The following is a 25,710-nucleotide window of genomic DNA, read 5'->3' on the forward strand; positions in this document are numbered from 1 at the left end:
CCAACTACAGCACACTTCAAAACACTAAAAGTAGCCATTTTAATGTCTTCTCAGAGGACCGATGACAAGAGAAAGACAAGAATATACAATTAACAAGAATATACAAATTTAAAAACAATACAAATATAGAAGTGGATCTGCTGTAAAAAAAGCTCACACTCACCACGTGCAGATGCAGTGGCTTAGCACTGTCAAAGTCACTGCCATCAGTAAGCATTAACAGATTCCTCCGTATATCAGAGGCTTGGAAGCTCACTGTCTGAATTTGGACTGTTGTTACACAAATACATAAGAACCTCAGAATTTCAAGGAGAAGTAAATCCTGCTTTGTCAACTGTTCTTCGGCTAACGGACTCAAAGCACCTGAAAATAAGATTTTCACGTAAGAAATGCTTCTCCAAGGACAATAAAGAAGTTGATAACATTTTAGGTCTTTACAAAGCTAATTTAAGTTCTCAGAATAGATAGAGTACTAGCAACCTTTAAGTTTATTTGTTATTGAGCAGTTACTGCATCAGGAACAGCTTCTTGAGTGTGTTTCCCACTTCTACAAAGGCCCTCTCTAAAACAGAAGCTTTTAATTTTATGTGCCCATACATATGGGTGATTTCTCCATCAAGATTACAGTGAACTCAGCAGAATCATCTGCAGCTGTGTTCTTTTGTATCGTTAACTATAACTTAGGATATATTTTAAACTACAGATTCAAAGCTTCCCCAAAATTGAAATGATGGCAATTACCACTATGTTAATATCCTCATTGAACTCTCAATTATAACCTAAACCAAACAGTGACAAATGCCATTCTCCTGTCACATTTAGAACTCTTGTAACTTTCTGCAATTGCAAACTTTATTTATTAGAATTACTTGTCAGATGGTTGGAGAAGATACTTCTAAAGACACTTATTCAACATGATGGGAAAATCAGAGCAGCTGCTGTTTATGGCATTAATATAACACCCTGACTTCCTTCTCATTCAGCAATAAACAGAAGACATAGTCCTGATTAAAAACTAAGATACACACCATTTTAAGAAAGAATTTAAAACAAAAGAGAACACCAGCACTTGTAGCTCCTAACAGGAATAAACAGACAGATTCATGCTCCTGTCCCGCTGCACGTCCACAAATATAAGAAAGCTGACCTTGTCAAGAATTACTGATCAGGAAAAGGAGAAAAGTTAAATAGGACTACTTTTAAGAAAATGAAGTACAGTCTAATGACAGAGAAAGGTATCCTACAGACACACTTTCTAGTCTCCTCTTTGCCAAAATTTCTGCCTGAGTTTGAACAAGTTAGCTAGCTTCTCTGCCTGCATTTTACTATTTATAAAATAAAAAACTTCTTTCCAAATGAGCTAGAACACTTCATTAACATCTTTAAAACACTAATGAGGTACAAAAGAATTATTATTGTTTATGAAGTACCTGGTTCAACCACTTCCTGCTTCAACTAATATTAAAGCAGCACAACTTTGCATCTCACTGTCATTCAAGCAAAGAGCAGTCTGTAGAAACAAGCTTTTGCAAATAGTTTTGGACACAGAGAAGACTTACCGGTTACATTTTGCGTCTCACCAGCTTCATTTGTATCACTGATGTCAGTCACGGAATGATCATCAAATAGATCATCAGATACCTGGTTATCTACTTCCATTATACTCTCCTCAGGATCATTCCCTGTTAGATCCACTTCTCCCAGTTCACTTGGTTTTCCAGTAAATCTCATCTGACAAAAACACCACACCCTTTTAAAGTTGGCTTTTAAGGACAGGAGAAACACCACAGGCATAACACAAGAAAAGACACTACAGTTTCCAGTGAACTAGAATGGGTGAAAACAGTAAGGGCTACACTGAATTGATGAATTTCATCCTTTGTGATAAACCTGTCTTCTACACATGTGAATTGTTTCATTTGAACTATTCTCTTTAGGACACAAGATTCCTAAGACAGATATTAGTCTCTGTGTTTTAGATGGTGCCAAGGACATCGTTAGTATTTGAAAAACAATTCTCTCTACAAGACTAACAGACTTCTCACTCCATAATTACAGAGAAATGAAAGGAAGGCATATAACCTTTTTGAGGGCACACTGATTACTACTTTCCCTACCAGATGACAAGTTAACAGAAGGTAAGACTCTCAGCTTCTCCTCACCTGAAAAAAACAAAGGATTTTGCCTACCTCGACCTGACTAGAGGACAGAGTGCCAAAAAGAGAAATTTTAAGAGTTGTGCTAAACACAGTGATGTGCCACCCTATTACTTTTCTCAGTGAGAAAGGAGAGTCATTTACAGTTAGAAGATTTAATATCTACATAATAAACACCTTTCAAGTGTTTTAAGGCACATAAGTCCATCAAACTACAAAATAAAAAGAAGCTTTTAGAATTTTACAAGTGCATTAAAGTTAAATGTCATGTGTCACAGAAATTCTTGCTGTGGCATAAAATCTGTATATACTTTTACTCTAATACAGTATTAAAAATTTCCAAAAATAAAATAATTTGTTTTTTAATGTGAGCTGGCATGCTGACCTCGATCAAATGTTATCCATCTGCTCTCATTTTTCCCCTACGCCTGTGTTCAAATGCTAAATAGAAATGTTTCCAGTTAGGAATTCTCTATATAACTCAATGTATTTTGATTTATTTTTTTCAGTAGTAAGTATCTCATTTGGTTTGCCTCCAAATTATTATATTGTAAAAACAATCCTCTCGTAGAAGAGCACTGCATTTAGAAACAGACAGAATATACTTACCAGATTTTTGCAAATATCTACGAGATCATTCATAAATTTTGATGTTAACAAATGCAGGAATATATTAGACAGCATCTTATTAGCACTGTTCTGCAAGAAAGCAAGATGTACAGATAGATTAAGTCATTTTTTTTCAGGTATGACATTCAACTTTGTGATCTCATTAATGTAGAAAGAAATATAAATTCCTTTATAAACTTTACCTTGGTACAATTGCATAAACATTTTGTACACTGCATTATTAGAGTCCTCAGTGAGTTGATGTGGGCATCTTCATTTAGTTTGTTTTTAGACTGAGAAATGCTTTCCCCGGCATAATGAATGAGAGACTAGTAAAAATACAACACAGTTAAAATACCTCAGTTAAATTCCTTTATACATTGGCACATACACAGCACACAGAGACAAAAGGACATGATTCTCATACTCATTCATACATTCTCATTCATACAGCTTTGATATTTACACTGTGTGTCAATGAGTTTGGACTTTTTTTTTTTCTTTGACTTTTGTTTCAGTCATTCTGCTCCAGAAGTGACAAAAAGATGGCCTAGACCTGCCTGAAACATTGATATTTTCATCACAAAAGAAAAATACAGCATCTCTCCATAATGTGTAAGTTTTGGGTTTCCATATTCAAGCAAGAAACCACCTCAGACAGTAGCAGTGATAATGATAATGATAATAATAGCTGTCTTCATACTGGTTTAAACCATCAAATGATCTTAACAAATTCCTGCATAAAAGACCTATAAATGAAATGATTTGTTATCCTCTAAGTAGTCCTTTGTCCACATGTCCACAATTATTTTATTTTTTTAAAAGAGGTGACTCAGAAATGGATCAATAGATAGAATACTCTCCACTGCAAAACTCGTGTTCGTGTACTGACAGAATTTCAGTGACTCCTCTCTTTCAGCAGCAGTAACACACTTAAGCCTCTCTCAACTTCCTTTTTTAAAGCAGAAACCAGTGGAAATATTCATGCTCTGAAAATGTGTCAATACGAGTAGAATTTTAAAAATTATTTTATATTTAATGCTTTATTTCATTTTTAATAGCTCCCAAACACACTGCTGCTTACCTTAGCCTTCTGGAACAACTCTGATTTGCAGGCGTCCTCTTCTTTAAATATGCCAGTGTAGCAATAGCAACCAAGAACACCAACGAAGAGACTGACACATCGGACAAGGTGTTCTGCAGCAACAACCTTAGACTAAATTGAACACACAGTATAAATACCAGTGGTTTATCATTAAACTTTTTCACCAAAATACAGAATTCTTTAGAGTCTTTTTAAACAGTTTTATGTACAGATTTCACCAAAATTAATGAAGACTGCATCCTAATGTTTTGCATTGCAGTTGCCTCAGCTCCCTAGCATGTCCTTTTGGCTCTCCATGTTATAATATTCTCTGTACGTCCCATGGCCCTTACACTTCCCTTACACTTCCTTCCTTCACAAGCTTACTGCAGGAGTGTTTGAGAGATCCCTTTTTACCTGTGTAAATTATTTGGATCAAAGGAGGAGAAAGAGCAGACAAATAATTATTTGTCTTACTTTCTCAGGAAGGGAGACCAAAAAGGATTGCTATCACATTCTTGAAAAGCAGGTATCTATAAAGAAAATGGGAAAACTTATGCATACACACCATTGTTACACATACAAAACCAGGGATAAGTTTTATAGCTCCTGGTTGCCAGTACCTTGTTTCAAACTTTGGTACTGCCTCTTTTGGCTCACCAAATATTACAGGACCTTAGCAGTGAACTGCAAGGAAGGCACACCACTATATTAAAACCAAAGCTAGCCTGTCAAAGGAACTGGAAGTTTAAAAAGTCGGCTGCTTTTGTTTTCACAAACTTTACCATTATGTAGCGGCTCTTCCTCTACAAGTCAAGATTTTTCTCCAAAGGAGAGATTCTGTGGTGTTTCAACAAGTAGAAGATACAAATAGAGTCACAGGATAATTTGGGCTGGAAGGGACCTCAGCAGGTCTCTGGTCCAACCTCCTGCTCACAGTAGGGTCAGGTCTGAGGTCAGAACAGGTTACTCAAGGCTTGATCCAGTCAGGGCTTGAAAACCTCCAAGGATGAAGACTGCACCACCTCTCAGGCAGGGCAACCTCTGCCACTGCCTGATTGTCCTCACGTAGATAAAATTCTCCTTGTATCCAGTGTGAACTTCTCTTGACTCTGCCTGCTGTCTCTCATCTTCCTGCAATACACCACTGTGAAGAGCCTGGCTCTGTCTTCTGGACAATCTTATAGGCACTGACAGGCTCCCCCAAAGCCTGTTAGGTGCCCCCAAAGCCACTCTGCTCCAGGCTGAACAAGCCCAGTTTCCTCTGCGTCTCCTCACAGGTCACGTGCTGGAGCCCCCACTGAATGCACTAAATGCATGTCTTGTACTGGGAGGCCGAAAATGGGATGCAGTATTTCAGATGCCGTCTAAAGGCACTGGGTAGAGGGGGATAATCAGTTCCCTTGAGCACTGGCTGTGCTCTTGTTAATATAGTCCATATTTGTAGCCTTCTTGACAATTAATCCTTTACAGAGCTGCCTCTTTTTACAAAACCTAACTATTTGAGACCTCGACGCCTCAGGCTATCGGCTATCGTGGCTGAAAACTGACAAGAGCTTAAAGCATTACAGGGGCACAGAAACTGAAACCAACATCACAAAAAGCAGGGTAACAGTGGTTTATGTGGCAACTTTGCAGACACTTCCACTTCTACACAGCTTCTAGAATGTAGAACGTGTATGTGTATTCCCCCATACTTCTGAAAACTATGGATATTTTGCAAATGATGTAAAGAAATACAGACTTCTCTATTTAGTATTATTGGATACAGTTTTTAAAATGTTTGCAGTTCATTTTTAGCAGCAAAAGGAATGAAAATCTATATACTTTGCCTTGAAAATATATTGTCTGGGAGCAGAAATATAAGGATGTAACAGTAATTTCTAACTTACCTTAGGAGCATAGCTGCTTAAAAGCTTTTCTGACATTGATAAAAGACAGTACTCCAGTGCTTCCCTAAGATTTTGGTCGATGGCAAGTCTTGAGCCAGTCACGTTTTTAGCTGCAACATTTACTGCAAAGTCAGTGAAAATATCCATTTCATCGAAGGTTGTCTGCAGATACAGCTCTTCAACATCAGAAAAATTGTTTTCTTCTTTCCCTTGCAAGTGTTGCATACTCGAAGAGGAGACATAATTTTTAATTTAGCAGCCAGTATACGACTTACAAGTCTTTAAAACTATCATTTAAATGCAAGAAATAAACAACAGCAGAACAAAACATTTTATCCTTTTGTGCTTCCAAACCCTGGTTGATCTTTAATTTCTGAGGTGACTTCCATTGTGGAATGGATGCTATCATTTTAGCTCTGTCTGAAGAAACTGCAAGGAAAAATGAAGCCTGCACACACATCATACGTTCTACAACAGTTCATATAGCAGCATCTGTTTTGTGTTAAGGTGGCTGACCTCAATCTACTTTACATAATTGGAGCAGAAATTCATGAAACTCCCCAAACCAGTATTTTTAACTTCTAGTAGGAAAGTCTTACCTTCCATCACAACAAGTTATACACATTTTAGTTTCATTAAAAGGAAACTGGACATAGTCCAAGAGCCTGAACATATGCATCAGTGTAAGATGCAACAGCCTTCACAGATTGACTCCAACAGACTCAAGTAACGTGTGGCTAGGGCCACAAACATAGGTGGAGTGGCATGAGGACATATGGACAGTAAGTATCTAGCCAACTTTCTACTTAGCATCTATCTTCAAAGAAACTCTTAAGATATATGCTTCCTTTGGAATAGAAGATAATGTTAGAAAGCACGAATACATATTTGTATAAAGTTACAACTTATTCAAAAAATACAATTGTAATGAGTTAAAAATACCTAATGTACTTATGGATAAAGAGCCATATATTTAGCTGTATTGCTGAAGAGAGATGATACACATATTCCTTATAAGGTATTCTGTTCAGTATCTGAAGCTTTGACTCTGTCAGCAAGAGACTATTTTAACATCTGCTTAAAGCACCTTAACAAATTGCAAAAGCCCTATTATTTTTATGGGGTCTGAAAGACATTGTACAGAAAGATGCGAAAGAGCTTGAGGAATTATGCATTTCATTATCTCTGCTTGTTAAAATGACAAATAGAAGAAGCTTAAGTATCTATAATGATTGATTTAAAAACATACCATTTAGCATCATTTCGGAAAAAAATCATGGCAGCTCTAGAGTTCTTCATTGTAAGGCTCACAAGAATTTTTTGTAACGTAAGATAAGGAAAATCACTGTAAAAAAAGAAAATTGTTTTGTATTTTCTTGCAATCAGACAAGCTCTTGGGATTCCTGAAGCGCACCCAAACATTAACCAGATTAACAGTGTAACTTCAAAGAAGCTTAAATATTCACTTAAGATTTCTAACACATATTTCATGTATCTGCTATGCTATGGACAGATAACTAAATTATGTCCCCAGAATGACATTCTACAGTAAGCTTAAAAACCCTGTACACTCTACCAAAGCATTAACATAATACAATTCTGCAAATCCACTTTTCCCTACCCAATTTTCTGTGTTATAGGGTGAGCTTACACATAAAATTATGCCACAAAGACTTTACCTGCAGAGCACAGGGGGCAACTCTGCACATTCTTCCATTTCTTCCTCCAAATAGCAGGACAGTAGCCATTTCATTATTGCCTCCTTTAGCAGAGAATCAAGATTTCTTTCACAATTATTCTGTTCCATTCCTATGTCCAAATTTTCTGGCACTGAATAGGCAGACATCACTAATGATAAACAATGTACAGCAGAACTGTAACAAAAATGGAACACGAGGCATTTGTGAGAAGCAATGTGGTATTTGTTGATCAGCACTCTAAAGCAAAGTCAGTATTTCTGCATGCTCAGGGAGCACCAAGTACATAAGCAAGTTAATAAGCACGCATACTGGAAAACTCCTTCATTAGAATCTTTGCATTTTCAAAAGCCACGTTTTGGCTATTACAGACATTTCCTATCTATTTTAAAGACTGTTTCAGAATACTCATTTCAAAATCAAAATATATTTAGAAGAAAACATACTTTTTAACTTCAAAAAGTCAACATCTCTTTCAGTCAGATTTTAAATTTTTAGTCCATTTTACATTTTTAGTCAATTTTAAATTTGAAGATGCTTGCCTCTCCTGCCTCTGCTTTCAGACTTAATGTATTTATGCCCGTTTCAAATGCTTAGAACACAAACGTCGTCAGTTCATAACTAGAAATACAGCCACAACAACAATAATATTATTTTGAATAATACAGTGGTTTTGGTTGCACAGTAAATAGCAATGTGAATCAGACACAAAATATTATCCTTGCTTCCCATTTTACCTTGAAGGCTTGCATGCAGGTCCTGAAAATATCTTCCAGAGTTCTTTATCTGTTACAACAAGGCTTCCTTGAATCATAGCTCCAAGTAGCCCAAAGCTCTCCACTTCAATTTGCTGGAAACTGACGCTACGAATGGTAAGGGACCAAATCTTTGCCCAGGTTCTTTGGAGCTCCAACTTGTGGGTGCTTTTCAAATCAGTTTTCTGGTTTTGACACAAAGCTACCTCTGTGAGACACTTCAGCACGTATGGGGTCCTTTCTCCTCGGCGCTGCTGAGGCAGTAACTGGTGAAGTACATTGAGTAAGGGAGGTAGCTCACTGTTAGGAAGACTCATGGGATACTTTGATATTAATTGAGCTGTAATCTGTAACCTTGAAAACACAAAGTGAAGCAATTAATATCAAGCATACATAAATTTGCATCTTCAAAAGTAAATGAACAAACAAAGCGTTCTCCGATTGTCATTTCACATTTATACTTTCCAGTATTAAGCGGATTTGTTTATTATCAAAGGTTAAAGATTCAGTATTTCTGTTGTTTTTACTGGTAAAGTCTGCTCATTTAGCCTCATTATCACTAACAATTTCTTACAAGCTGATTTTGCTGATTTCTAATTTCTTGCAAGCTGAGTTCATTGATTTCTGACCACAAGGAAAGAAAATAGCAGGAAAAAAAATTACTTTTCTCCTTCTTCTGGACTAGCCTGTTATACACTCTGACCCAGGGAGTGACCTCAAGGGTGAAATTACATAAACAGGAAACATTACAACAACATCTCTGCAGGTAAGAAAAATAATATTTATCAAATCAACAAAATGTTAAGCTGGGAATGGTGAGTTGGAAGGGTTTTCCTGATAGCAATGGCTGCAACTCTCCTCAAATTAGTAAATTACACTACTCACAGTATTTCTTGGAGATTGCCACCTCCACACAGAATGGCATATTAACTTCTCAACTGGATCCTAAATAGCCACTTTGTCTCAATACTGTGAACAATAAACACACACACATACACACACACAAACCTGCCACCCCAGCTCAGGACCCAATTCACAAGCAGCTACACTGTTCTGGTATCTTGTACAGCAGTTTCCAAGAAAAGTCAGAAAGACAGAGAGGAACAGTAACAGCAAAAAACATCCGGTGTAATCTATCTTAGATAAAGTCAACATTCTTGGGCTTTTAACAACGACTTGACTCCCTGCTACGCTCTCTGCTACCGAGTCCTTCTCCTGCGGCAGTCAGTGGAAGAAGACGTGCAGCTATACCTCCAGTTCAGAAGTCCCTCATGTCAAACAAAACAGCCCTCAGTCAAGGTCCAAGCTAAGATACCAGGCCTTGCACTTCAACAGTTCTCAGGCCCGGTATTAGGGCAAATTGTGTGAACGAGTCCAAAATGGCCAAACTGTTAATGGTTGCCGTCCTATGACACAGCCAGCTTAAGACAGCAGTAAATCTCACGTTAATATCCTAATACTCATAAGCTGGATCACACACACAACACTTACATAAAGACTGGTAATACCTAGCACAAATGACAGGTAAAAAAAACAGAAGCAGTAATATCTTTTACACTACAAGACAGTTTACCAGACCTCATTTGTTATTTCTTAGGAAACCAAAGATATAAAGTTTTTAAAGCAAGAGTGCCAAGAACACTACTCGCTACTTTCCAAATACTGTGAGACTCTAACCTTAGTGCTTAGATATACAATTACAGCACGTGCAGACACCTAATTTGAAAGCACAACATATTCAGGAGAACACTTAAATGTACAAAGATGTCTGTAGTGATATTTGTTTCATGTAAAGGTGTTATTACCAAGGTATGACATCAAAGTCCTTCTGGGATCTTTGCAGGTTGTCTCGAATTACCTCCCAGCCTAGTTCAATCCTCCTGCGCTTGCTTGGTACTGTTCCATCACCGGGCTCTCTTTGTGAAATGGCATAAGGCTGGGCAATTTCCAGAACTTTGGTATCCTCTGTAAAAACCTTTTATAAAGAGAAATTTAAAAGTATGCAAATAAAGCAAAGTAGTATTTACAGGAAAACAGAAATGTTAAACTGGTCCATTTTTTACTGTGTATAAAGCCTCTTAAGAGGCAACCAGAATTATTAATTATTCTTTACTATAACAGAACCTCTGCTTATAGTCTAATAAACAACACTAGTGAAACCCAGCAAAATTTAGCAGTCCACAGATTTCTAAACTGCACAAAAACTAACAACTAAACACAACAGAACACAGACAAAAGGTACTAATAGTTCAGTAAATGATTTTGAGGAAATGCTATAGCTGTATTACTTTAATACAGCACAGTAAATATACAGTCAACTTTATATTCAAATAAAAATGTTACCTGATGACAAATATCAGCCATCAACTCAATCAAATTTTCCTTTACAACAATATTACGTGAGCTTGAAGAATACTTTCCTCTGCTACTGATGAGATTTATTTCATTCACCAGCAGATCATATAGATTATGTAAGATACTTTGCCATTTTGTCGAGTCATATGCACCTGTACATGCAAAAACAATTAAAAGATAACTTGTACCACCCACTTGATACAATATGTAAACCTACCTAGACAACGCAAAATACGGTCAAAATCAGAGTAAAGCACACAAAGCTTAACAAATACAGGCCTGCAAAACAAGTCTTATAATGGAGAATGAATAAAGTAAAAAAGTGAAAAAAGTTAAGAGAAAATTTAATCAGTGTATACAAGTAATTAGGGTAGGAACGACTACAGTTACAGACTACAGTTAAATGCAATGGATAAATTTGGACTAATTATAAACTCTTTGCCATTTGTAGACAAAGTAAAAAAAAATAAAACTTTTAAAAAAAATTATGCTATAGCTGAAATAAGCCATGACAGACAAACACAATTACTGAGTGATGTTCTCTGGCAGTTTTATACAGTAAGTCAGACTCAGACCACAGTAGTAGTTTCTGGGCTTAAATAAACCTGGTAAAATAAGAATACATGTGGCAATCTAAACTCAATCTCAACTATTATTTCCCTTCCACAAAGACTTTGTGTTTTGATTTAGTAATTAAAATGACCTTCTGATAAAAAAAAAAAAAAAAAATCAGTCTTTACAGGACTTAATACAATTAATATTCTCTTAGTGCATACAATTTGAAAACTTATTTTCACTTTCACTCAATATTAACCTATAGCATAAAACTACTGACAAGTAATCATCGCTCCCATTAATGTTTCCAAGACTCAGTATCAAAATTCAGAAAGTTGGCACAATAATTCGAACAATCACATACAGTGATAGGAAAGAAAAAAAAACAGGGAGCTTTTTATTGTACCTTTTCCCTGCGTTTTTGCACCCTTTGGATGATGAATACGAACTTGGAGACGAAATAACTCAATTATTGACTCCTTCAGGGAATCCTTTGGTCTATACTGAGTCCATATATAAAGCACTGTAGGCAAAATTTCTTCTCCTACTTTACAAATTCGTATGCGACAGTTGACAGCAAACTTATTGCAGATGATGTTAATTGCTCCAACAATATGATCCAGGCCTGCAGTATTTCTCTCCTGCCTGCAACATAAACCAAACACTCAAACTTCCATAAGAAATAATCCTATTTCTTTTTACAGATATTTTTTAAATGTAAATACTAGCAAGTAACTATATTCAGAATATTATTTGCCTAACAAATGCAGAAGTTATTAATATTTTAAAGAATTTATTAAATTGGTGTTCAAAGAGAACAAAACATGTCTAAAGAAGTATTACCTGCTGTTACTCAAGTCTAATCCCAAATATGTAAAATAAGTTATTCTCTAAAAGTAGGTATTAGCATACAAAAGGAGCACTTGCAACGTACCTTGCACACTGCATTGCTTTTGAAAAGAAGATAAGCATATCAGAACTCAACCCATCAGTTTGGAAGCAGTACCCCCTCGTAAGTGTGTGAATTATCCTTGCCACCAAGACTCTATTAATCTTGCCAGAAGGTTTGAGGTATAATTGGCCATACAGGATCAGCAATTCTGCAAATGTATTAAAAAAAAAAAGTATATATGATATAGTTTGTATATATGTTGTAAATATACAAATATATATATAAACATATATATTACAGAGGATTACATAAAAAATGCTTGAAGCAAAATATTGCATTAAATATACAGAAACCACCATTCTGAATTCAGCTGCATGTCATTATTCACAGAAGTTAACTGGGGCAAAAAAACCAAAATGTGGTCTTGCCTACACTGGAAGTAAAGTTATATTCATTCTGAGCTGCGATACAATCTGCTTTGTGTTACACTGAGCAAAGTGGCTATAGCCACACGATCAACTTTCACAACTACTCCCACACTCAGCTTCCGCTCTACATTGATTGCTCAGCACGGTGGGCTCCATTTGTTGCAGAATACACAATAAAAGTACTCAGAAACAATTTATAGCCACACATACATTAACAAAGAATTTGGTGCAGCAGGAACAGGTAAACCGATCAGAACAGTTGGTACTGAGGCTGCCCGTATTTCCATCACAAGCAGTTCGGCTAGTTCACTCCAGCCTGCAGACCAACACATCCATGCTTTGCACTCATTTACCAGTTTTCTGAAGGAAAGGCCCCTTCCTCAGATTTTTGCTTTCTTATCTGAAGGCCCATTTAGGAATCACCACACTGTCCTTTCAGCAGCCTCATATAAATCACGGTAGCACATTACTGATCCAACCACCACTATCAGTTTAACACAATACATATGAAAGCCTTGCTGCTATTCCATTTATGCCACCTACAAGTGACATGATACTGTCCCTCAGTGATGTCCTCACCAATGGACAATATCCACTGCAAAGAACCACAGTGGGAAGAAATACTGATTCAGTCCTATGACCTCAGCAGCCATTCTGGGATAATACCTTGAATGAATGGACAGCCACCTCTCAGGCCTCCTCTCTAAGGAAAAATATAGGTAGAATGACCAGTTACTTTACTTTTGCTCTGTAGAGTGACTACGACCTAAAAGAGCCTGACAACCCTCAGCTCTATTGGTCAGTAGCTCATCAGTTTGGGGTGAGTAAGCTCTCCACAGACAGTCAGGATCAAGGCCTCTGAGGCACTCTCTCAGAATCTCTTCTTTTGAATACTCTGCATGGGTGACATTTATGGCATCACCCAGGGCCTTAAGCTCTGGATTCCTGCACTGTGGAAAAGCCAGCTTGGGACAACTATAGATAAATAAATTGCAATGCTACTGCTTCATTGTTGTGTGGGCCTTGGTAGATTTATGGACATCTTGGACTCCAGCAGGACTCTTAATGCCACCTTCACCAAGTCTTTCATAACTCTGGCCTCAGATTCAATAGAGATACCAGCACCTTCTTTCCAAGCAGGCATAGGGTCATTTGCAGAATCTGGGTAACTCTCTGAATCATGGGAATCAGAAACAGTTCATACCCCTATATTACTGGGTCACAAAGCTTTAAGTTGGTGACAAGTGCCCAAGCCTGGTTTAACTGTGTCCCTTCTGCATAAAGGATGGAAGTGGAATGTGCATCAGTGACCTCCCAGCACCCTCAGAACAGTGGGCCCTACACAACTGCAAGTGTGCAACAGCCCACAGCCAATGCTCTCTGTCCCTGGAGGGGATTCTTATACTGGGACCTCCTCAGGTTGGGAAACCACTCCTGCTCACACCTGCAGAGCTGGCTGAACTCTTTTCACATCTACTCTCCATGCTCTCTGCTGACCTTCCCTCAAAGAACACACGTGGCAAGGAAAGCACACAGCTTTACACGAAGTCTAGAATGCAAGCAAAACCTGCAGCAGAACAAGCACATGAACAAAAAAAATAAGAAAACTTGATCCCACAATACCAGTTGATCTCTTCTCACAGCTAAGCCTGCTTCAAGCAGGGGATTGGACTAGAAATCTCCTGAGATTCCTTCCAATGCGAATTATTCTCTAATTCCCTGAGAGAGGCAATACAGCTATAATATATACAGAGATGAACAGGGAAGAAAGGAAATACTGCATTTGATTTTTAAAACCAGGGTCTTAACATAGGAAAAGTATAGCATCCAGCAATATGATCCTTCTGAAGGCAAACAAGGTCTACTGGAAACTAACAAAATCTGGTTGACCTGGCTGAACTAAAAGAGCAGGTACATCACTTCTTTTCTCCATGGAGGAAAAAAAGGCCCAAAAAGTCATAATGATCTCTAAACCCTGCCGTCATGCCTTATCCTCCATGCTCCATTTAGACACCTGAATAGACACTTTGTGGACCAGGCCCCCACACAAGTTGTTGGAAGAGTTGAAAACTCCTTCCCTGCTTGACTGAGCTTCCTCTTTTTTCTCCAAGTCCAACTGCCTGCACATCAGTCACTACTTAAGAGCACAGTCTGCCACCTCTCCAGCACTTCATGTTCCCAAGCCTCTGTCAAGCCTCATCTAAGCGAGCCAAGACCTGCTATCAGTCCTGCTTATAAAGCCTCATGATCCTCTCAAACACAGCTTTCATGCTGTCCTCCATCTCCTCCCCCGTTCAGTGTTGCAGCATCCTCTCTGGGATGCCTGCAACAACATGGGGACCAGATAGGAGGTGAAGAGGGAGGGGAAAGAAGCTGCTGTGGCATCCTCCCCTTCAGAAGAATATGCAGAAGAAAGAAAAGCAAGTCTGTTGGTCCTTGAATATACGTGACAATGCAGTTTTGTTGTTTATTGCCATCCTTCCCACAGTTCTTAGGGTATCAAAGACACAGTTTTCCGTATGTGGTAGCAATACTGGGATAGATCCAGTTCTGCCCTAATTCCTATAGCAGACAGGTGAAATCAAGCTCTGAAAACCCTAAGATGTGCTAACTTCAGTACCAGGGGGTGGCACAGCAAATAGAGCATCTGGACACTTAGATTAAGGAGGACGCAGTGTAATTTGTTAAGCAGCAAAAGTGGAAAGAGGCCTCCTTGGCAGTATCAATTCCTCCTTGTTTTGGTGGCTGGTGTTTACCGGAAGATGGATCGAGAATCTGCTGCTGCTTTGAGTGCCTGAGAGGGTACTGGATGAGGTCTTTGAGCACTAATGGACTATCTCATCCATTGTTGCTATGAATGTGCTCTGAACAAAGCAACTACCTTCCTAGATTAAGGAACAGTTTAGGCTTGCATCCTATGGAGATCACACAAACTGCCCACATTAGTAATCGGCTACCTGGAATTTCTGGCGATGCAAAAGTTTACTTATACATCTGTCTCATCCTGGATGATGACTTGGCATGCCATGATCTTAGTGCACCCTGGGCAACAACAGCATATCAGCAAGCGGAACAGAACATCCTTTTCATCCTCTCCCCCTGTTGGTGACCCCCTCGTTCCAGACTACCTGATGAATAAGAGTGCTTCTCAACTCTACGTGTTATATTCTTATGAACTGCCGGTGCTGTGAAATAAAAGTCACTGTTTAGCACCACACAGAGTCTCTGCACTGGAACATTCATGACCGGCAGAGGTTTAAGGAGCAAGGCTGAACATGCAGCCTTGTCAGTATGCATACGGGTGCATAGGCGAAGGGGCAGTCACCACAGCTGCCTGCTAACTCACTCGATAACAGACATGCTGAATAACTAGAAACCTTTCAACCTACTGTCATGGTTTAGGTCAGGACAGACTAAATGCACACATTTAATTACGCACAGTAATTTGCATATTTATTGCCTCTGAGAAACTACAAACAGAACACTATAGAGTTGCAGAAAAATGGTTCTCTCTCCTTCCCCTCTCCTTGCTGACAAGAGCAGCGGTTGTAAGTGGTCAGGAGCAGCAGAGTGTTAAGCGTGCTGGTTCTGGCTATGCGAGCTTGGTCCCAGGCAGCCCTACAGGTCCTCCACAGTCTAAAGGTAGAACCGTGCTGACACACCACCACCCCTCGGCCCCTTCAAGCTGAGGTAGACAAGTTTTATGAGGTGGAGAGCACCTTCCAGATTGTTTTGTGTTTACTGGTCAGCGGAGTGCTCTGAGCTGTTGTTCATTGATTGGTGCAGCAAGTCACTGCATCATTTAAGCAGGCTCAGCTATGAGATCAGACCAGCCACTGTTGTCAGATCACTCATTCTTGTATGAGTTTGGTTCTGCCATTTCTGCCAGTTACATTGTTTTTTCCCCCGCAACACCTGCCTAACTGTGCTTTATCTGCCAAAAAGTTAGATCCCTAACGCCTGCACAGCAGCATACCAAAGGTCAAATTGTGGGCTCTCTGACATTTGCCTCATTATTCAAGTTATATCAGCCCAGTAGGCCATGACACTTTCTACCCCTTGCTGTACACCCCCCTAGCACTCACTCATTTAATGGTACATGGTGGGAGGTTACTTGCATCATAAGTTACATCCTTTGCGACAGTCTCCAGACTCAAGGCTTGGAGATAATAGAAGATATGGTGTATCTAGTCAATCCCATGTTCATCTGTCCATAATTTCATCATTTTGTGTTTGAAGCGAGATCCATTACCAGATTCAATTACTTCTGGTGTACCATATCTCCACAAAATTTCTTTTTCAAGACCTACTACAGTGCTTTTAGCAGTGGCACAAGCTGTGGGGCAAGCCTCCAGCCAGCTTGCAGTCATTTCTTTAAAATAGCAAGGACATATTGATTCCCCCTACTAGGCCTGTACAAAGATCCAATGTAGTCTACTTACCGCACATCTCCAATCTGGCAGTTTAAATGACAGCTATCACACTCCAACACCTTTTGTGGTTTAGCTTTTTTCACTAATGAACAAATTTCAAATACCTTTATTACTTGTAGAATGGCATGTTTAGACAAATCACTCCTCAGTCTCTTGCCCAGAGACAGGTGGAATCTCATCTCAGATGTTTCATGAGCCCATAAAATTACAAATAGGTCCACTCTACATTCCCAGTCCAGGACTTTGTTGACTGCAGCAACTTGAGTAGCTTGGTCTGACTGATAGGTTTTGATTTGTTCTTTGGCGGCTCTTCTTTTTGGGACATAGCTAATGACGTGTCATACCCATACACTGAGTTTTTTTGCAAATCCCATGTGATGTCTTTCCACAAAGTAGCTATCCAAATAGGCCTCCCTTATCTCTGCCAATTCCTGTTTCCACTGTGTAAGCCAGTCCCAGAGGGCTCTGGCCACCATCCAAGAGTCAGGTAAAATCTCTGCTGTTTCCTCTGTAATGCTGCATCAATGGCCAGGCTTATGCCTTGGACTTCTACATATTGACTTGTCTGTCCTTCACTTTCATCAGCTTCTATCACCTGTTTGTCAGGATTCCAAATGACAGCTTTCCGTCTTTGCCAATGGCCAACAATTAGGCAAGAACCGTTAGCCAATAGGGCATATTATTAATTTTTTGAAAGCCTGTCATATTCCAGGTCTTCTTGAGCATGTGGTAATACCTTGGGTGACACCCCAAAAGTCACGACATTTGGACCAATCCATCAACTCCTCCAGTACGCCAGAGCCTACTCCCTGTTTCCCTTTATGAGTCCATTTATTCCAGGTCACACTTGTGTGGGAAGTCAAAGGCATTTCTCCTTTCAGCAAACAGTGAAGTACCAGCAAGTGAGGAGCCAGCAGCATTTCTGATTCCATTGCCACTACTTCAAATGCTGCCTAGATTCCTTCATTATTGCCAATATTTCTTCTTCTGACAGGGTATAGTTGGTAGCATATAGTCGGATCTTATTGTTGCTCGGGTTGTCACTCAAACGAGCCCATTTTCCTAGTGACTTGGTACAGTGGATTTATGAGCAGACTGTATCCAGGGATGTGTATTTGCCACAATCTCACCATTCCAAGAAAAACTTGTGTTTCCTTTTTATTGATCAGTGGTGCCATTGCTGCGACGCTGTAAATCACGTCAGTAGGAATGCAACAGCACCCATCTTGCCATGTGACACCAAGAAACTATTTCCTGCACAGGTCTCTTCACCTTATCTCTTTTGAGCAGAAACCTTGCATTTAGTAAAATTCTAATTATCTCTTTCCTTTTGTTACACACCTCATGGGCAGTGTTTCCCCATACTACAATGTCATCAATGTACTGTAAGTGTTCTGGGGCACTGCCCTCTTCCAAAACCTTTTGTACAAGTCCATGACAGATGGGCTATGCTTCCATCCTTGTGGCAGAAGGTTCTAGGCATACTGCACTCCTCTCCAGGTAAAGACAAACTGTGCTCTACACGCAGGGGCCAGGGAAACGGAAAAAAATGCATCAGCTGTGTCAGTGGTCATCTACTGGGTAGTGCTCTTTGCTTTGAGTTCCTACTGTAGTTCTAGTATACCTGATACTGCAGTGTTCAAGGGTGATATTACCTCATTCAAATATCAATTATCTCTGATTAATCTCTAGTCCCCACTGGATTTTCACACGAGCCTGATGGGATTGTCAAACAGTGAATGAGTTTGAGCAACTACCCCTCAACTTTCCAGTCCTTTGATAAGACCATGTACAGGACTGAGTTAATCTGTGTTGGTCCAACACTGTCACTAGTGCACTGAGTTGCAACCAGCACCAACTGAGGTGATGTCTGTTGCAGCCCTGACACCTCCTCCTTCTGAGAGAGTCAGGCAGCTGAGCAAAGAAGTGTCCTCATTCATTACTACAGTGGCAATACCAAACACCCACTGATGTCCTCATGGGTCCCTACAATATCTATTCATTAAAAAGTTAGTGCCTAAGATGCAAGAGGCACATGGTCCTAGGTGCTTCCCACGTGGTCCCAGGTCACAGGGCTTCCAGCTTCCTTTAGTAAGACTGAGTTCAGCTTCTACTACATACAGCTTCCACTGGCCTCATGTGACTCCTTTGATGATGCAGCCAATATATACCAATATGATGGCTCCTCATAATTTTTAAGAGTATGACTATCAACATTCAGAAGCTCAGAACTTCCAGCAGATAAGAGTGCCTCATGAAGTATGATCTAACATCACAATTGCTTCTGTCACACTTCCAGGTTCAGTCCATACACAAAGAGACTGAGCTCACTTCCGTGTTCCTAAACTACCTAACTACCACACAACAACTCCCATAGGCTCCTCAGGTAACCTGTATGTACCCTTCCAGTGACACTCAGTCTCAGTTTTCCTTCTCTGCCTTCTTTAGTATCTCTCTTCAACATTCCTGGCTTCTTGTCCCATTCCCTACCTCAGTCCTACCTGAGTACCTGGCTCTTCTTCAGATGCCTTTCCCGGTTATTGCTCTGCACTCCAGCTCCCAGCCTCCTTATCTGCTTAGTCCATGCCTTTGCATTCTGCTCCAGCTTGGAGGCTGACAGCCCTTTCTGTTCTCCCCCGCTCACTGGCTCCTAGGCTCAGGCAGCTTCCCCATACGCTTCCAGCTTCCCCTTCAATCTTCAACTTCCAGTTCTATCTCCATTGCCATATGATACCAACTTCTTTAACTTCTGAGACCCCACCCTCAGGCTCTCCAATCACATTTCCCATCCTGAACTGTTCCAGTTCAGGCACTTCACTTTGACAGTCTTCTGCAGGTTGATTTTGCCTTCCCTTTCACTCCCAGTATCACCAGACCCCTCTTCTGAGTTCTTTGCAGGTTTATTCCCATTCTGTAGTTAAGCAACTCTCTTCAAGCTACAGAGCATTGTCTCATAAAGTGCTTTTCAGAAATCCAAACTTAGACTTCAAAGCACTACATTACGCAAATAAAGGTTTTTATGCTTTCTCCAGAATTGCACATGCAACATTCAATAAACTAGACTGTAAAACTTCTAATACCTTTGCTTTTTTTTTTTTTTTAAATTATGGTGCTATTCCATCAACAAATGAAAACAGATGGGTTGAGAGCTTACTTCATGTCAGTTAGATGATTCAAAATACATAACATTCTTCTCCATGCTAAGTAAGTTACCTGTCTTGGAGGCAAATCCAATCCTCTGAAAAGTGAAAAATTATGCTTGCATTTCCACTCAGTTCAGGTTGCACGCTATACCATTAGTCAACTTTTTAATCTGTTTTTGTCTATTTAAATCTTAAGCTTTCTATTTTTCCTTTATATGGACTTTGTGCATATAACAACAATGAATCAATGCTTTTTTAGGACCTTCATGAGCCCACGAAACTCAGATAATAAAATTTAACAGTAACACATTAACTATATCAAAACTATACCAGCCAATACCTAATAACTTGCAAACAACTGCACACCAACACCAGTTTTACTGAGGCTATTTCCAGCACACACATTGCACGGATTTGTTATACGTGTCAAGCCCTGTGGAGATGATGCACACATAACCTGATTCTATATAAGTACATATGTTTCAGTAAGCAACAGACAAACAGTATGGAGAAAGAAAAAAAAAAAAACAGTTCCTAATCCTTGCTGCTTTGTTTATTTCAACTGTAAGTCTTCAAGGCTGACACTAGTTTACTCCACGGTTTGTGTAGCACCTCACACAACAAGCCATCAAACAAATTAATATGCACCTAAACATGCTTCTATAATAGCAAAAGACATTTGTAAGTAGGCTTAAAAATTTTACCTGACCACTGCTGCTGGGATATCTCACACCAGTATTTCCTTACTGAGAGGATATCTTTTAGGAGTATACCACTACAGTCAGATCCATAAGCAGCACAACTTGTTGGATCTCTTATAATTTCCATGACATAAATCAGAAGTTCCTGACATTTCAGTCTGGGTCCTCCTACATGAAGAAATAATGTGAGACTGTAATTAATCCAAAGTGTGCCAAATAAATCTGGAATTAATTATTTGTAAATGTTTACTTAAAAATAAAAACACCCACCCCACAGTTCAGAAACAGTTCTGTTACGAATCATCTCTTAAACTGTTTCTAAGAAAGAAATTACTTACGAGAGGAGACATCAGTTATAGACACATTGAATAATAAGAAAAAGGCACTGTGAGCATCAACAAGGACAGAGAAGGAGCACAAAGGACTGATTCACGTGAAGATATTTAAATTGTAAACACCTGGAAGCGAGCAAGATGATCCCCACCCTGGTAACTTACTTCAGAGTAAAAATTCAAAGATGAAAGCAAAGTATCAAAACAAAACAGTAATTACTACATGAATACATATTACTAACTTTTATTAGCACATCTGATGAAATACTTGACCAAACTTCCAATTTCTTGCATCTTTTTTTGTCTGGTAGTTTGAGTTGAAGCAGATGCATTTGGTTTTGTCAGCTGGAGGGTTTTCATTTCTTTCTGGAAAGATTTCTGCAGGACACTTCAAAAATAAAAGATATTGATCAAGGATCTGCACATTTATGACTAAAGTAAAATACGTAAATGTCGTTTTAGCCTAGAATGTCAGAGCTTGTTCTTCTTGCAGTTGTAATTATCAAAGACTAAAACCAACTGAAACAGATTACAATCTAAGCATGATGGAAATAGTCTATAAAAGGAGCTATTAGTTTTAAAGATAATCCAGAAGCAACTTGAATAGGAACCAAACTTTCCTTTAAACTTTGCATACTGCTAAACATACAATTTCTAATTAGGAAAAAAAGCAATGCTGTCTTTTTATTTATACTGCAACATTATACAACAAAATAATAAGTACTCTTTATTATTTTTATTGGCGAAAACCTTCAAGTTCTATTTCTCCATCATTTAAAATTAACATATAGATTAGATTTTAGATCTAACAATAGATTAAATTTTTCACTGGCTTCATTGCTGGCAATTACTGGACATTTTCTGGCCTACTATTTGTATTCAGTTTAGAGTCCCTATTTTTGTATTCCTCCTATCTATTTCCAATATATAATTGGCCATCTCAAAAGCAACATAAAAATTTATCAAATACTTCTTACGATATTTTTGGGGCAGCCACAAAACAAGAACTATTCCAATGCTGTCCAATTAAAAAACATAATGGAAAGCTGACCAGACACCAGCCTATGAAAACTAATACTTCAGATGCGCTTTTAACATGTAATTTTACACTGGTCCCAGCTGCTCTAAGAACTTATCACGCTCATGCTCAGTCCAATCTTGTAGTACACCTAGAGGAGATTATATCAAAGATGGGCCTCTACAAACCTCAGCACAGCTTTTTTAATTCACAAGCCACAGTCCTTCTATTGTGTCCTGAAGAACTCAGTAACACAAAAAATTCTAATGAGCTATCTATAATCTACATATGAACTATATGTTGAAAATCAGGTGCAGAGGATAATTTTCAATAAAAGAAAGTAACTATTATTTTTGCAAGTAAAAATGAGCACTCAATTAATGATCAGCTTCCTAGCAGTTAAGTTTTCTGTATGTTACAATTGTTGCATTTTTGACTATTTTAAATTTACTCCCTTTAGAGACGAACATAAGTAACTTCTTGTTTACAAGCTGACAAGAAGTCTAAATCAATCTGCAGAAACATAAGCATTAAAATACACCCAATAAACAAAAGAATGATGTTCCATGTAAGAAAATTGCGACCATTCACAAAGGAAAAAAAAAGAAACTACCTAAATAGAGCATCCCAGTTGAGCTGCTTTGCTTGTTTAGAATCAGAATTCCGGTCCAGCTGGAGAACTGTTTCAGAATCACGGAGAAGTCGCTTGAAATTTTCAATTTCCTTCTGAAAATGTATTTCAAGAAAAAGAATTATTAATGATTCCCTTCATTGCTAATTGAGGCACACACACCAAAAGAACACTTGTTACCCTTCGCTCCACAGCCTTCTCATTTTCAAGGCGTCGACAACAAATGAGCAGATCATGTAATACAAGACTCATGGTTCAGTTTAACAGAAGAGTCATTTGTATCTGCAAACAGAAGAAAAGGATAAACCAGTAATTATTTTACTTAATACAAGTCAAGTCAACCAATCCAAAAGTTGGCAATGCAATATATTGAAAATCCAGTATCAAACAAAACCACAGTATTATTTCACTGAAAAGCTCATTCATCTCTGGGTTAGTCTTATTGGTCATAAGACTGAAGCAAAGTCTCACGTCAAGAATGTAATCCATTCCTACAGGCAGCAATCATGAAGAATAACAGCAGAGACACACACACACGCCCCTTCACATGACTCTTGATTTCCTCCCTTTTCATGAGTGATAACAGAGTAGAGTTGGTCAGATGACATGGAGTGAAATTATAATAAGATTAAAATGACACAGAGCTGAATACGTTCAGGCAAACAGCACGAACTTTCAGTAGCTAGCTGTTTTCAGTAGCTGAACCTGATGCTGCCAGGGGAAGGTAGCGAATTCTCTTGAAAACTCTCTTCCTCTCTCACATCCTACATTTTCATAGGTATGCGCCATCATATTGACAAATCCCTCTGGACTCAACATGTCAAGGGATGCTCGAGTATTACTCATAAGAGGAAACAACTTTTTCCTTCTGTGACCACTTAAAATTATGCCTCATCTCCTTCCACAGAGGTTGGAATCAGCTAGACCTTGCGTTTCTGGTTTACATGAAGTTATGCTGATGCAGATCACGACAATGACATTGTATACAACTCCCATGCTTCTCCTTCTACCCCTTGAAAGCAGCCCCAAGAGAAACTCTGTCTGAAAAAGATAAGTTGGAAGTAACTCCAACCATATGCTGCTGAGGCTGCAATAAGCAATTGAGAATGGGCGTTCATGATGCATGGCACTGCATCATGAGCACTTTAATGAGAATATAAAAATATCCATTCAGACAGGTAAAACTTTAAACATCTATGGTCTTACTTATTTCCTTTGGCTTCAGTCAAGACCAGGCTGGGACTAAGTATGATCAGAGATACGGTGACTGACCAGGTGTGTATGAAAAGGAAAACGTTGTAAGCAGGAAGGCTGGCTGCAGTGTACAGCCGAACTCATTCAGATGATGAGCTGCTCCAGTAACTCGCTGCTTTTGCTGAAGAAGAAACTGAAAGGAGGAAGAAACTCCAATGGCTTCTGAAATGCCGACAGACTGAAAAATGGTCGACAGAGAAACGTGACAACATGGGTTGCATGTTGTAGGGACTGGGTATCAAAGGGGAAGAAGCCAGTTCTCTCGTTCGTATTTAATGGTGTTTCAAGTGCCATAACAACAACAGTGAAGAATTCCTAAGACTGAATCCATCTACTATTTCTCACTAGTTACATAGTTCTCCAACTATTATATTACGACCACGTTCGTCCCCTATAAAAATTACACAGGGCAAGGAAAGAGCATACCCACAAAAGAAACCCAAACAAACGACACACGCCCACGGAGAGGCGTTTACTAACAGGCGTGCAGGGCAATTACAACTAACGGGCGCCCTCCAGCCGCTCCCACCGGAGGAGCTCCGGCTCCCCGACGCCTCCGAGGCCGCCCCCGGCACGCGTGGAGCCCCTCAGGGCTCTGCAGCCGCGGCCGCCGCCCCAACAGCCGCACGCCCGCCTCGCCGAGCCCGGGCCCCTCAGCGCGGCCGCCCTCACCACCCTCCCCCGGGCAAGGGAAGGGAAGGGAAGGCCGAGCAGCCCCTCAGGACCACGAGCCTCGGGCGGGCAGGGGCCGTGTCGCCAGCGCGGCCCGGCGCGGGTCGGAAGGGGAGGGCAGGAGCGGGCCCACCTCCAAGCGGCGTGGCGGGCGGCGGGAGCCGGCCGGGGAGAAGGAACGGCCGCCCGCGGCTGCGGCGCGCACCCTCCCCGCCTCCCGGCGGCGTGGAGCGGCGCGGCGCGGTCCGGTCCGGTCCGGCGCGGGCGGGCGGCGGCTGCGGGCGGACCTGGAAGCGGATGCGCGGCAGCGGCGGGTTCCGGCGGAAGGGGCCGGGCGCGGCGCTGGCTGGCGGAGTTTCCGCGCCTTCCCCTCGGTGGCGGGGCGGCCGCGCTGCGCCTGCGGGAGCTGTGTCCCGCTGCCTGCCTCCCGCCTGTCCCCGTTCCTCTGCCGCCTCGGGCCATGCTGCTGCCGTCCGACGTGGCCCGGCTGGTGCTGGGTGAGTGAGCGAGCGACTGAGGGCGGGCGGGGCGGGGTCGCCGCTCGCCCCTGAGGCGCGGCGGGGGCTCCCGGGGCGGCGGCGGCGCCAGCGGGGCTCTGCTGGGGGCTGTCAGCCGCCGGCAGCGCCCTGGGCGCGGCAGAAGAATGAAGCGGCTGCGCCCTTGATCCTCGGCCGCGTCGCGCTCGTCCCCCCAGGCTGGCGTTGTCACTGCCTCTGCCGCCGGGGCGTAGCCCTGGTCCAGGCGGTCTCCGAGCCGTCCCCCGGCCCCCTCCGGCCCGGTCTCTAGCGGGAAGCAAACGCAGCTCGATCTTGAGGGACTTGGGGCCTCCGGAGCCGCGGCGGGCGCAGGGGGGGCCGCCAGGCCGGGCTGTGCTGCTCCCCGGCCCTGTCCTGACTCGGGTTGTCCCTGAGTTCAGGAAAACGTGGTGGTCTCCGGTGTCCGCCTACAGACAGGTGCCTGGTGAATGGGGTTTCATAAAGCATCCGATTACAGGAGGAATACAAGGATGAGCCAAAATACCAGAGGAGGCTAGGTTAAGGTTCAGCTGGTTTTTCTTTCCCTCCCTGTTTCGGTCACCTGTGAGGCTGCATTGAGAGTTCAGG

At 40.7% G+C, this 25,710-nt stretch overlaps 2 protein-coding genes across 10 annotated transcripts in view; one reads left to right on the plus strand and one right to left on the minus strand.

Moving 5' to 3' along the window:
* Positions 1 to 24,880, minus strand: part of ATM (ATM serine/threonine kinase) — a 79,784-nt gene extending 54,904 nt beyond the window's left edge. For 5 of the 7 annotated variants that reach the window (XM_087759238.1, XM_087759236.1, XM_087759235.1 and 2 more), the window contains exons 1-18: positions 24,741 to 24,880; positions 22,862 to 22,963; positions 22,664 to 22,776; positions 21,275 to 21,420; positions 20,704 to 20,868; positions 12,038 to 12,203; positions 11,510 to 11,748; positions 10,537 to 10,700; positions 9,999 to 10,168; positions 8,176 to 8,547; positions 7,421 to 7,615; positions 6,991 to 7,086; positions 5,742 to 5,967; positions 3,850 to 3,981; positions 2,969 to 3,094; positions 2,766 to 2,855; positions 1,560 to 1,731; positions 164 to 363 (exon numbers count right to left, since the gene is read on the minus strand). In XM_087759238.1, the coding sequence (XP_087615364.1) occupies positions 164 to 363; positions 1,560 to 1,731; positions 2,766 to 2,855; positions 2,969 to 3,094; positions 3,850 to 3,981; positions 5,742 to 5,967; positions 6,991 to 7,086; positions 7,421 to 7,615; positions 8,176 to 8,547; positions 9,999 to 10,168; positions 10,537 to 10,700; positions 11,510 to 11,748; positions 12,038 to 12,203; positions 20,704 to 20,868; positions 21,275 to 21,420; positions 22,664 to 22,776; positions 22,862 to 22,933 (2,844 nt within the window). In that variant the 5' untranslated portion in view covers positions 22,934 to 22,963; positions 24,741 to 24,880. Of the gene's footprint in view, positions 1 to 163; positions 364 to 1,559; positions 1,732 to 2,765; positions 2,856 to 2,968; positions 3,095 to 3,849; positions 3,982 to 5,741; positions 5,968 to 6,990; positions 7,087 to 7,420; positions 7,616 to 8,175; positions 8,548 to 9,998; positions 10,169 to 10,536; positions 10,701 to 11,509; positions 11,749 to 12,037; positions 12,204 to 20,703; positions 20,869 to 21,274; positions 21,421 to 22,663; positions 22,777 to 22,861; positions 22,964 to 23,887; positions 23,912 to 24,740 lie in introns of those variants that run through there. The other 2 variants (XM_087759234.1, XM_087759237.1) reach the window with 2 other exon arrangements.
* A 4-nt stretch (positions 24,881 to 24,884) lies between these two features.
* Positions 24,885 to 25,710, plus strand: part of NPAT (nuclear protein, coactivator of histone transcription) — a 29,122-nt gene continuing 28,296 nt past the window's right edge. For 2 of the 3 annotated variants that reach the window (XM_087759240.1, XM_087759241.1), the window contains exon 1: positions 24,885 to 25,104. In XM_087759240.1, the coding sequence (XP_087615366.1) occupies positions 25,068 to 25,104 (37 nt within the window). In that variant the 5' untranslated portion in view covers positions 24,885 to 25,067. The remainder of the gene's footprint in view (positions 25,105 to 25,710) is intronic. The other variant, XR_015705158.1, reaches the window with a different exon arrangement.

Source organism: Nipponia nippon, unplaced genomic scaffold (assembly GCF_047370975.1).
Source record: "Nipponia nippon isolate SJK-2023a ecotype South Korea unplaced genomic scaffold, ASM4737097v1 scaffold_2, whole genome shotgun sequence".
Lineage (NCBI taxonomy): Eukaryota > Metazoa > Chordata > Aves > Pelecaniformes > Threskiornithidae > Nipponia > Nipponia nippon.